The 12,959-nt window shown below is 42.1% G+C and overlaps 1 protein-coding gene across 8 annotated transcripts in view; it reads left to right on the forward strand.

Moving 5' to 3' along the window:
- Nucleotides 1–12,959, forward strand: part of RASGRP3 (RAS guanyl releasing protein 3) — a 64,276-nt gene that overhangs the window by 26,681 nt on the left and 24,636 nt on the right. For 6 of the 8 annotated variants that reach the window (XM_066618286.1, XM_066618312.1, XM_066618278.1 and 3 more), the window contains 5 exons: nt 134–265; nt 1,579–1,774; nt 5,052–5,225; nt 8,538–8,654; nt 9,124–9,399. In XM_066618286.1, the coding sequence (XP_066474383.1) occupies nt 134–265; nt 1,579–1,774; nt 5,052–5,225; nt 8,538–8,654; nt 9,124–9,399 (895 nt within the window). The remainder of the gene's footprint in view (nt 1–133; nt 266–1,578; nt 1,775–5,051; nt 5,226–8,537; nt 8,655–9,123; nt 9,400–12,959) is intronic. The other 2 variants (XM_066618326.1, XM_066618336.1) reach the window with 1 other exon arrangement.

The following is a 12,959-nucleotide window of genomic DNA, read 5'->3' on the forward strand; positions in this document are numbered from 1 at the left end:
TTAGTTAAAAACACCAGTTCTCATCAAGTTAAGAATTTGCTGTAAGAAAGGCTTATTCCCAGACTATTGCACATTCACATACAGTTATAGAATTCCATGGGTTGATATCTGGTTAATCCTTTTATTATTTCAGATACTGGATTCTGGAATTTCCTGCAGAATTTAATCTGGACCTTGGCTTGGTTCGTCTGACTGAAGAATTTCAAGAATTAGCCAACCAGCTAGGTTATGAAGAGCACATCCACCTTATTGATATCTCTAGCATGTAAGGATGCTAGTCGATAGATGCTCATCTATCAGTTGTCAAAGGCTGATTGCTCAGCCACAGCTGGGAAGTGCTATTATGGGAGTCGCTGTAAAGCTGCAAAAGTGAAAAAACGGGAGGGCGGTGGATGGGACCACTGTATAGATAACTAATTTCATGACAAAGCTGCATCCCATTTTTCAACATTTTTATTATACGTTTGATTATTTTCAAATCAACATTTAACCACTATTTAGGATCACTATTCCCTGTAAGGGGTCCACTTTGCTGTTGGTGTTATGGGATATTGTTCAGTGGTTCAGCTGTTCTGTGTGGCTGTTAAGCTTAGAGAAACAATGTGTAAAAAATTTAGAATATGTCGCACTGATACGCACAGAAAAATTCTAATCTTTCTGTTTCTTTGGATAGGTAGGAATAGAGTAGATTCATGTTTGCTACTGTTTATTCTGAGCTGCACCATGGAACTTGCTTTTAGTTTCTTACCATATATGTCTGTCTTCCCTCTGCATGTTGGGGGGGGGAAGGAATCAGATGATGCCCTCAGTCAGTTCCACGCCTCTGTGCATGGTAGGGAGCAATATTCAAAAGGCTTCTTTGTTTCGCAATTTTATGCAACATGAAATTGGTTATCAGACATGGCAGACTGATCATGGCAGATCTAGGAAGACTTCACGACAGATGACTTTTAGGAAGCACATTCAATATAGTTCTTCACCTCTGAAAAGCATTTTCTCTCAACCCTGGCCCTGGACAAACTTGACATTTTTACAGATCCATTGCTTAGTTCCAAAGGATTTGTCTTTCAGTGGTTATCAATTGAACAAATGCTCATCCTTTGAAGTGTGAAGTTATAGCTCTGTCAGTGGCTTTAAGGCATTATTGCAGAACGGAGGTTCAGAGGCAGTTTAGCCCCAGAATAGTACCAGGAAGCTGAAGACAGACAGGAAGAAGGGCTTATGCCTTCCTGCCTTACTTCTAACATATCTGCCTGGCTGCTGTGGGGAACAGGAGTACTAGACTGGATGGATCCTTGTTCTGATCGAGCAGTATCCTTGTTATATTCTTCCCCTCAGATTGACACAGAATCAGAGCAGAATCTCTGTTTGCATAAGAGATAGCTAACTGGAAACTGACCTTGCTATGTGTGATAAAATCTCAACCAAAGAAGATCTGATTACAAACACAACCGCACGCACACACAACCCCAATACTGGGTTTCTTCACTCTATGCCTTGGCATTGCCTTTGCAAGGTTCCATTGTTGTTTTTCTGGGCACCAGTTTCTGATAGTAGCTTCTACACTCTCTTTTACAGTCCCTCTTATGACTGGATGAGAAGAGTCACGCAAAGAAAAAAAACTTCCAAGAAGGGAAAAGCCTGCCTATTGTTTGATCACCTGGAGCCTATTGAGCTTGCCGAGCACCTCACTTTTTTGGAACATAAAGCTTTTAGAAGGATCTCTGTAAGACATCTACAACTTCATATGCCACTCAGGCTTTATGGCCTACTAGTATGTGAATTTGGCCATCTAGCATGTGACTTGTCACAGAATGTTGCATCAAGTCTCCCAGCCATGTCGTGCATGCTTGTGCCTCAGTCTTGTTCACTCATCAAGTGTTGACTTGCTTACTTGCATGTACTTGCAGATAATTAACCACAACAGAGGAATGTCAACTCGGATACAGTAAATACTGTTATATATTTGCTGTCTGGTTACTGTGAATGGGTCTGTTACTATGGTGGTGCTTGGTTAGAACCTGGAATCTAAAAGGTGATCTAGGTGGAGTCTAGAACAGGGGTGTCAAACTCGTTTCATACCGAGGGCCGAATGGCATTCATGATGCCTGCTTAGGGCCGGAAATGATGTCGTTATGCAGGAAGTGATGTCATTAAACAACTCATAACCAAAAATTAGCACTTTTTCCCAGTGGCGTCACTAGGCTTTGCATCACCCAGTGCGGGAGGCCTGCACAACACCTCATGCAGTGGGCGGGGCAACGCCCCAGGTGGTGGGCATGGTTATGTACCATTGCCCTGCCCCCACTGGTTTTTTGCTGTACCTTTTGTTAGAACACAGATATTTCAATGTGGCTTGTTTCTTCACATTCTGCATGAAATTATGCATTGATTGATATATAACATGATGGGATTATTTCTCCAAACTCTGATTTTAGTGATTTTGAAAACTTGTAGAGTCACACACACACACACACACACACACACACACACACACACACACACACACACACAAACCCCTACCCCATGTCAACTTACTAACACCTTATTGCAGCACTTCTCAAACTTTTAGCACTGGGACCCACTTTTTAGAATGACAATCTGTCCAGGACCCATTGGAAGTGATATCATGGCCAGCAGTGACATCATCAGGCAAATTAAATTAAATAATTATAAATAATTAAATTAAAATAAAAGAAATAAATAAGGAGCCAGTCCTGTTCCACCAAGTGAATCTACTCTGAAGTAAGTCCTATTGTGGTCAATGGGGCTTACTCTCAGGAAAGTGTGGGTAGGATTGCAGCCTGTGAGCCCAATCCTATGCATGTCTACTCTGAAGTAAGTCCCATAGTGGTCAATGGAGCTTACTCTGTAGTCTGCCTGCAGTAACAACCCCCCAAAAAGAATCAGTGAGATCTTCAGCCCTCCCCAGTGCCCAGTTTAAAGTTCTTCTATTTCAGGCATATCAATACAAAGACCCTCCTGGCTTTGCAAGTGCAAAATAGAAAACTTCCCCTTACCAGCTCAAGCCTCTTTTTTGTCCTTTTTTTTGGGGGGGGGGCTGCCTTCTGTTGCGCTCCAGCTCCATCAGATCTGGTGTCCATTCTGGTGTCCTCACATTCTCCTTTGCCTGGCCTGACCACCAGCCAAGGCACATCTGCTTACTCATGAGTGAACACGACCATGTGGCTGAGTTTGCTTTCCATAGAGCTCAATAGACTGCAGGAGGGAGGGAGGGACTTCCTTCTCAGGTGTTTTGGGGACTGCATTCATTGGATCAGAACCATTCTGGTGTCATTGGATTCCTCTCTGTCTGCCCTTTCCTACGGACCAAGGCAAGTCTGCCTAGTCATGAGTAAATGCGCAATACGGCTCACTTTCACTTTCCATAGGGAGCCATTCATTTTTTCCTTCCGGTTTCATGGCCATAACTTTTGAATGAAAGGAGTGATTTCAATTCTGTGTTTTGCATTGCAGTCCGCTGGGAATTCCGCATCCAATGGTGTATGGCATGACATGGTAGCGCCTAATGCTGCGAAGTTAGCGTGTCCTCCCCCCAGGGTGTGTCACCCCCCAGGCGCGTCACCTGGTGCGGCCCGCACCCCTCTAGTGACGCCAGTGCTTTTTCCTCACTTAGGAATTCATTAACTTCAAATGACAGGAGAGAAAACATTCAAATCTTGATCATATTTCGAGATATGGGAGAGCCCAATTTTCATGGGGCCTGCCCTTTTAGCAGTAGCATTTCAGCACTGCTCAGCAACTGAGAGGCTGAGGGCTGGATAAAAAGCTTCTGTGGGCCATATCTGCCCCCCCCCCCCAGGCCTTATGTTTGACACCCCTGGTCTAGAAGGTGAGAATGTTTCTTCAGGCTGTGAATAATCTTCTGAATTAGCAGTTCAGCTTTAGGAGTGGGATCTGAGAAAGAGGCTGTAAAAAAACTCACAGTTGGGAGCTTAGGAAGAAAGAGTAATTAACAGTTACCATTTGCCTCACAGCCATGCTAGTTTGCCTCTATGGAGGCTCTGCTTGTAGAATTGTAAACAGACCAAACAATTAGTGTTCTGTCAGCCAGTGAAAAGTACACCCGATAGTACTGGCCCAGGCACATCTCACTGAGGAGTGTATAACAATCCTTTTCAATGGAGATGGTGATCCTGGCCCCGGGGCCATGAACCCAAGCTGCCATCACCTCCCTCATCAGTTCCACCCCCTATTTCCCTTCTGGAGGCCCGGGAAGGCCACACACAGCCTCCCTGATCCCCCAAATGCCTTTAAAGCCCTTGGAGAGCCAAAAAAATCACATCACCTTCAAAGAGCATCGTAATGTTACTTCCAGTTTCCTCCATGAAACCAGAAGTTTTTTGGCTCTACAAGGGCTTTACAAGGCATTTGAAGGTTCCCTGAGAGGCTGCACATGGCTTCCCTGGCCTTCAGAACACCTCTGGAGGAAAGGCCCTCAGGGTGGTTCTCAGATTGGCGTGCCAGCTGACTGAGTGCTACAGCAGGCACTATAGAGGGTGAATGGCGAAGCAGTGCCATCCCCCAAGCCTGGTGCCTAGGGTATTTGTCCCCATTGCCTCCCCAGGTACACCACAGTTTGGGATTTGAGTAATCAAGTAATGGGAAACAAAATGTACAGATGTGAACCAGCACTTGGAATAGGAAAGCAGATGCTCAAAATGACTTAACGATGAAGACGTGGTTTATGTAGCTGTGCTCACGTCTATATTGTGTAATATGAAAAAGAAGGAATAATCCAATGAGTACATTAGAGCATAGTAACCTACAGGAATCTTAAAAGGATGTAGAATCTTGAGCAAAGTAGAACACCTTTTACTTTTAAGAATACTATTAATAGTCTGTTAACTTCTGTTTTGCACTGCAGCAATAAAACATTATAAATTAATATGTATTAATATTAGTTAAATTGTGTATAGTACAGTGTGGAATGTTTTTGGTCAGATTTCATTTGTAGGACTTAGTAGACAGTGCTGGTCTAGGATGCATATGTGATCATGGAAAGCCCCAACAATGACATTTTTGTCCAGTTTACAGATTATCAGAGCTACGTGATCCATGGCTGCTTGGAGAACAACCCAACTCTAGAAAGATCGATTGCTTTATTTAATGGCATCTCTAAGTGGGTCCAGTTGATGGTCCTTAGCAAACCAACTCCTCAGCAAAGGGCAGATGTAATCACAAAATTCATCAATGTTGCACAGGTAATATATGATTTGGGAGCTGTTTTAGCCCAATAGAATGAAATTCAGTGAAATGTAGATTCAAGTCACAGGATTTCTTTAAAAAAAAAAAAAGTTGTATGAACATATACCAAGTACACAGAGTAAGGGGGGGAATGTAGGGGGAGGACGGAGTGCAAATTTTGTACTGGCCTTGGAAAATCCTAATTTGACAGCTTTTTCCTCTACATTTCAAAATTTAAGAGGGCAGATAAGCATTTGTCAGGACAATTACAGTCCTTAGCTGAATGTAAACTTACTCCTTCCAGCCAGTAAATTAATTCATTAAGATTCCAGCATGGCATGAGATGGAATAGAGGTGGTTTTTACTCATCTGCCTGGCAAGATGTCTATCATTGTGCATGGTGTGATGGGGGGGGGAGGCCCATGTATGGTATGGATCCAAGGAGATGGGGTTTTCGCCCAAACTGGATTCCTGTTAGTGGAGGTAAGCTTGCCTCATGTCCAGTGCCGTCACTAGGGTTCACGTCACCCAGTGCAGGAGGCCAGCGCGTCACACCCCTGCAGTGGGCGGGGCAACACTCTAGGTGGTGGGCGTGGTGATCTACCATCGCCCCACCCCCACTGGTTTTTTGGCTGTACCTTTTGATAGAATAAAGATATTTCTACGTAGTTTGTTTCATCGCATTCTGCATGAAATTACACATTGATTGATATATAACATGATGGTATTATTCCTCCAAACTCTGATTTTATTGATTTTGGTCACTAGTGGGTCGCCTCCCCCCAGGGTGTCAACTTACTAACACCTTATTGGAGCAGTTCTCAAATTTTAGCACTGGGACCCACTTCTTAGAATGACAATCTGTCCAGGACCCATCATAAAGCAAATTAAAATAAATAATTATAAATAAAATAAAATCAATAAATAAGGGAAAGCCAGCCCTGTTTCATCAAGTGAATTTTCTCTGTAGCCTGCCTGCAATAACACCCCCCCCCAAAAAAAAAAAGAATCAGTAAGATTTTCACCTCTACCCAGTACCCAGTTCAATTTCTTATATTTCAAGCATATCGCTATCAGGACCCACCTGGCTTTGCAAGTCTGAGAGCCCAATCCTATGCCTGTCTACTCAAAAGTAAGTCACATTATAGTCAGTGGGGCTTACTCCCAGGAAAGTGTGGATAGGACTACATCCTAAAACAGAAAAAAATTTCACCTTATCCAGTCAGGCCTGTTTCATTCTTTTGGGGGGGGGGGGGCTGCCTAAATCTGTGGATTTAGGCACAGATTTGTGCCTAAATCTGAAAGTGTGGATTGGGCCCTAAATCCATGCACCCCTTCTGGTGATCCTAATGTAACAAGGTTTTACTCTTTGCAACTGCTCCAAATTGCAACCCAGGTTCTTTTGTCCTTGGAACTCTATATAGATCATTGCAGAAAGGATAAGGCTCTGTTCTCATAGCACCTGTGTTACCAAAAGGGCTGTTTTGTTTAGGGGAATGATTACACTGCCCTTATTGGAACCTTAGGGTCGTAAGCTGGATAACAAGATGGCGTAATGCAGAGAAATTCCCTTTTGCTTAAAGCAGAGACTGAGAGAAAGATAACTTTTAAAAAAAGATTATAGTTTTATTACAAAACACAAAGGTAAACATAATGCACATGGAGAAATGATAAGTGTATGTTTCTTGGTCCTAGTACTTGAATCTAGTGTACCTAGTTTTCATGGTGGTTGTGTGTAAAGAGTATTTGGTGCATCAGAGGAAATTAGAAACAGACACCCCCGCACTGTCTGTTCTAGTGGCTGTCTGCTGGTATTCCTTGGCATCTTTTTAGATTGTGAGCCCTTTTGGGACAGGGAGCCATTTAGTTATTTGATTTTTCTCTGTAAACCGCTTTGTGAACTTTTAGTTGAAAAGCGGTATATAAATACTGTTAATAATAATAATAATAATAATAATAATAATAATAATAATAATAATAGAAAAGGGAAAGGTTGTAGGAAAGGATTTTAGGGGTCCCTGATCTGCCAACCCCAGCTGCTAACTAGAGAAGGGGAGAAAGGGGGGGGAAGAAGGGAAAGAGTTCCAGGTGCAAAATAGTTACTTGTCCTGTAGAGCAGTTGGAGGGGGTGGGGAGTCCTGTGAAGAGGACCCTCTGACACAACACAGATGTGTTGGTCCTTGGAGAGAGAGAGCATGTGGGAGGAAACCCTCACTTTAAAGGGGCTTGCAGGCAGTGCTGAGCTGGATGGTAGCTTGATTACTACCACACAGCAGGGTGCTTGGAGTATGTAAAACATTGAAAGAGGATCAGGATGTCAGTTATCAGCAAAATTCAATGGGGTCTATGGCTGGGTTCCTAGATGGGGGAACTTAAACAATACAATGAATCAGCAACACAAGAAGGCAGTTCAAGTTTGTATACAGTACTTAAACAGTGATTGGGTCAAAACAATACAATGAATACAGTAATGTAGGAGACACTTAACAATGATTTAATATGCCAGACTTCCTCCCATAATGTGTGACCTTGGGGGGGTGGGGGTGCTTGTGTAACCATGAGCTTGTGACTTGACCAGAGTTCTGGAAATGTGACCTGTGTGCTGGAAGAAGTTTAGCCTGCATGATATTTTAGTCCATAGTAACATAACCAGATATAGAGAGAAAATCACAACTAAAAGGCAAAAGGGGATTTTCACATAACACCAGCCCTTTGGATTCCTTGCCCTCCCCTGGATCCAAATGCCTCCTTCTGTTAGAGTATGACCAAGAAATAAAATCCAGGAGCTTGTGTTGATATATAATGATGATTATCTCAGGCTCTCAGTTAAATATTAAGATTACCTGAAAACAAACAGCGCTAACCATGAATATTGCATCACATAATTCTCCTTACTCCCCTGAAGTTGCAGCCGGAACTATACTGGACATAAATGTCAGTGACCTACTTCTAAGTAAATATGTTTAGGGTTGCATGTTAGAGAGCCATCTTTTAAAAAATGGACCAGCCCACTTATTGCTGTTTCTGCTGAATTGAATTGAATTCCAGAGTGTATATGTTTGGAAATACAATTTCTCAACTCCATACGAAATTTTCTATCTTTCAATTGTAATAGGATTCTTATTCATTACAATCCCAATGGCCAAGCTCCATCATTCCATGCCCAGTGCATAAGAACATGTGATTGCATAAGCCTGTACTGGTTATCAGGCAAATGCACCCATTTCCTATACATTTCAGTTGGATTAACAGTTTCTAAATCACACACTGGGTCTGCATAAGCAAAGAGGTTCTGGTAACAAGCATTCATGTGCCTGTTTTCTCCACAGAAACTTCTTCATCTCCAAAATTTCAATACATTGATGGCTGTCGTAGGAGGCCTAAGTCATAGCTCTATTTCACGCCTCAAAGAAACTCATTCTCACCTTTCTGCAGAGGTTACAAAGGTATGAAAGCATTGTCTTGCAACAGAATTGCACCTATGTAAATTCTATATATAAGACCATATACAAAAGTGGATGTAATTTGTCTGCTGAAGGAAGGAAGCCCCAAAGCCAACACTACTTACGAAACTACCTCCTACTGAGTTGGGCCATTGATCCATCTAGCCCAGTATGTCCAATGACAGTATCTTTCCAAGATCTCAAGGTCCATCTTTCCCAGTGCTCCTATGTGAGATCCTTTAACTTAGAAATGTTCGAGGTTGAAAGTGGAACCTTTTGCATGCAAAACATGTGATCTACCCCTGAGTCATGGCACTTTCTCAGAAATGCACGAGGATAGTGTGTGTTGCTTTTGCTGTTGGTCATAGGCCAAAAAAGTCTGCTGTTCCTAAAGTCCACCTTTTCAGGATTAATCAAAGCAATACTCAGAATGCTTTTGCAGAGTCTCGCTTCTTCTGTGCCTTGTTTGCAGGATTGGAATGAAATGACCGAACTAGTCTCCTCCAGTGGAAACTACTGCAACTACCGCAAAGCTTTTGCTGATTGTGTTGGCTTCAAAATCCCAATCTTGGGAGTCTACTTGAAGGACCTGATAGCCGTTCATGTCATCTTTCCAGACTGGATCGATGAGAACAAGGTCAACATCGTGAAAATGCAGCAGCTTTCGGTCACCCTGAGCGAACTGGTTTCCTTGCAGACTGCCTCTCACCACCTCGAGCCAAACATGGACTTAATTAACCTGCTAACAGTAAGTTAGATGAACATTGGAAGATCTTCCTCCTCAACTTGTTACCTTGCCCTTTTGGATTACGATGATGGTGCAAGAGGTTGATTTGCCAGTTAACAGGTTGCTGGGATTTTGAAGAACAAACCCAACTAGAAAATAATAATAATAATAATAATATTACAGGTATTTATATACTGCCTTTCTTGGTCTTGATTCAAGACTTTATTCAAGGCGGTTTACATAGGCAGGCTTATTTAAATCCCCGAAGGGATTTTCCATCCTCCCACGCTCAGAGCAGATGGAATAGCTCGGCTTCAGCTTGTCAGCTGCTTCAAGGTCGCATGGTGCCGGTGGCCTCGAACTGGCAACCTTGTGGATGTTATCTTCAGGCAAATGGAGGGAAAAAGAGGGGGTAAAAAAAACACCCAATATGTCATGAAATATCAAATACAAACTAGATGGGAATTGGCATGTTTGAAAAGCCAAAGAAAATAATGGAAATAGTGGGCAATTCCAGAGGGCCTTTAGAGTGCAGATGTGCTAATTCAGTGGACCCAACACATACAAGCTGGTCAGAGACAGAGCTGATTGCTGCTAAGTCTAACCAATAAATCACAGTCTAGCAGAGTTTTCCACACAACACCTAGGGCAGATACTGTTTTTCTGTTAATTCAATTTGAGGAACACTTCACTCTTATACTCAAATGGATGTATACTTGTTGATTTCTTCCCAGAATACTGGGCAGGATCCTCCTTACCACTGTGGGAGTGTCCAGTTCATATTGTCTCAGGGATCTCACTCACCCTTTCATCTAGGCAGTGAGAGCTCAAGGATGGGGCTGTGGTTTCTGGGCAATAGTGACAGCCTGGCAACAGATATGGGTATGGAAATTTTAGAAATGAAGTTTCTGAAGAGAAATTAGTCCCCTGTCAGCTGTAGCACAAGTTGCATCAGGAATCCAGGTGAGTTGTCTTTACCACCCTTTCTTGGGATGATCTAATTGCCCATATATTGGTAGATAGAATCAGTGCCACACAGGCCTCTGTGCTACAATGGGCATGGGGTGGTGAATATGGCAATATGTGAAGCAGCTATCTGGGCAAGCTCTATATAAGGATCAAAGGTAGTTTAATCCCATTCCCTGAGCCATTAACCGACCAACCAAAGGGAGTCCAAAGCTGGACCATCAGTTGACTAACTATCTGCCCCCTTCCCACCCCAAATATACAAATCAGGTTGTATCATATATACAGATCAAATTGGACTGTCTAATCTGCATTCTATTACAGGCAGGTTGAAGCACCTGCAATATAAATGTCCCTGAGTGCCCTATGGTACTGGTTCCCAAACTGTGAGCTGTGGCTCTCTGGGGAGCCACTGAAACCAGCCAAGGGAGCCACAGAATCCTTGTGAAAAACCCACCACCCTCTTCATAGCCCTAATGGGGAGCCGCGGCCAATGGCCCAGAGAGCAGCTAGTCAAAAAAGTTTGGGAACCAATGCCCTAAGGGGAGAAAGGTGGGGTAAAAAATCAAACAAATATATGCAAGTTCCTTATTCTAGAATTCGAAGTGCATTGGTGACAGTTTGATTTTTTTTTTTTTTGCACACTTACTTTGATCATTTGAAACATGGCTGGACCATAAGAAAAATGATTACTTAGGAAGTATTTATGCACTCCAGTATCATGTCCATTTATCAGAGCAGCCATTTGTTTTCTTTCTTTACTCAACATTCACTGCAAGTTGGATTACCATAAAGTCAAACATTTCTAGAGGGAGACAAAGCAGATTTAAGTATATTGCAGAGATTTGCAAGGAATGGCCTCCCATTAAGTGACGTTTCTGCATGGCCTGCAACGCATTCTTCAGATCTAATCTTTTAAAATTAAACTTGTTGCCGGATGTTATGGTCACAGAGGAAATCTTGAAAACAAAAAGTGGAGAAATAAACAAATAGGGGTGTGTTACATCTCAGCCTTCCTCCTTTGGAACTATTTTTACAGGCAGACATTTTCACCAATGAGTTGTAATAAATGTTAGTCCTGATGTTAGTCAATTAAGAAAATTTGCCTTGCTGAGTCAGATCAATGACTCAACAATCACATTCTGGGCATTCTCTCTTCAATAAAGGCCAACTGGAAAGGTTCACAAACATGATAGGAGTGATGGTGATATCCATCTGGTGTTGTCAGGTCTTCTATTGGGTAGTCAGATGCTGCTTCTGAAGGTTGCATTTCTTGCTTTTGCAGCAGGAAGCTATGAAGACATAGAACTTCTCGTAATCCTTTTTAAATAACTTTATGTTTGATGTCTGATTATCAGTTTTCACTAAAAGAAGAAATTGATCATCTTCAGGACACGCTTTTGTCATTGTGGGAAACTGTAAATGATTTGCTCAGAAGCAGTTGGACTGTTGCACTTTACACAATGGTGTCCGTTCCTGTTAAGGCTGCAGTCCTGTGCGCACATTACTGGGAGTAAGCCCCATTAAACCAAGCGAGACCTACTTCTGAACAGACATGCATAGGATTGTGCAGTAGGAACAGTACTTTTGTTATGCTCTGTTTCCACTGCGATTCTTGGTTTTGGATCAGTTTTCTTTCAGTCATCTGGTAATTTGTCCATTTTATCTGTTATTTGGGAAAATGCTCCTCTGAAGCGGACACTTTTTCCATAATTTTAGATTTGGCTGTGATGGGCTAACTATCAGCAAAGTTGTTGTTGGAAAATGTGGACTGAAAGGAGATGGCCTGCAGTTTAGGTGACTGTAGCAGGGGGACTGTTGGCAGCCGCAACTATCAGTGTTCACGCAGGTGCTTTGATGAATTCTGTATGGGGAGCTGAAATGCAAAATGGGATTTTTTCATAGCATTAATAAAGCTTTATTGACAGAAGATCCTGCATTCCTAGCAAAAGATAAAGGCTGAAACGTTTCTCTGGGAGAGTCTGACCTTGTCAATGTATAGCAGTCCCTTTTAACATTTTCAGTTCTTCATTTTTTATTATCCTTTAAAACACAAAGTAGCTAGAATATATTCGATATACAGAAGTATGGCTGAAAAGAAAAAACTGATGGGGTGTTTTGAGAAAATAAAATATGGGATTGTTAACATAGCATAGTTAAAATGTGCCCATTTCATTAAAGCACAAAACCACTATCCTATGAGATCCAATGTGGTGTAGTGGTTAGACAGTTTGCTCTAGACCAGAGGTCACCAAGCTATGGCCCAGGGCCCACATTCAGCCTGCCACAAGGTTTTATCTGGCCCACAGCAACTTGGGTTTTTGGTCAGAGCATTTGCTAATGTTTGACATTTATACTCATTATATATCATTTTTTACTTGAAGCACGGCATTATTTCTTTGTGATTGTCACAGTTCTCTTTTGTTCTGAATCATATGCTGATTACAAAAAAGTTTCAAGTAAAACATATTCATTCATTTAAATTTCATTCATTCATTTATAAAACTGATTTTGTTGGCCCCAGAAAATGTGTAAAATGTACAATGTGGCCCTCATACTGAAAAATTTGGAGAACCCATACTAGACTGAGGGGATCCAGTTCAGTCCTCATTCAG

Source organism: Tiliqua scincoides, chromosome 1 (genome assembly GCF_035046505.1).
Source record: "Tiliqua scincoides isolate rTilSci1 chromosome 1, rTilSci1.hap2, whole genome shotgun sequence".
Classification (NCBI taxonomy): domain Eukaryota; kingdom Metazoa; phylum Chordata; class Lepidosauria; order Squamata; family Scincidae; genus Tiliqua; species Tiliqua scincoides.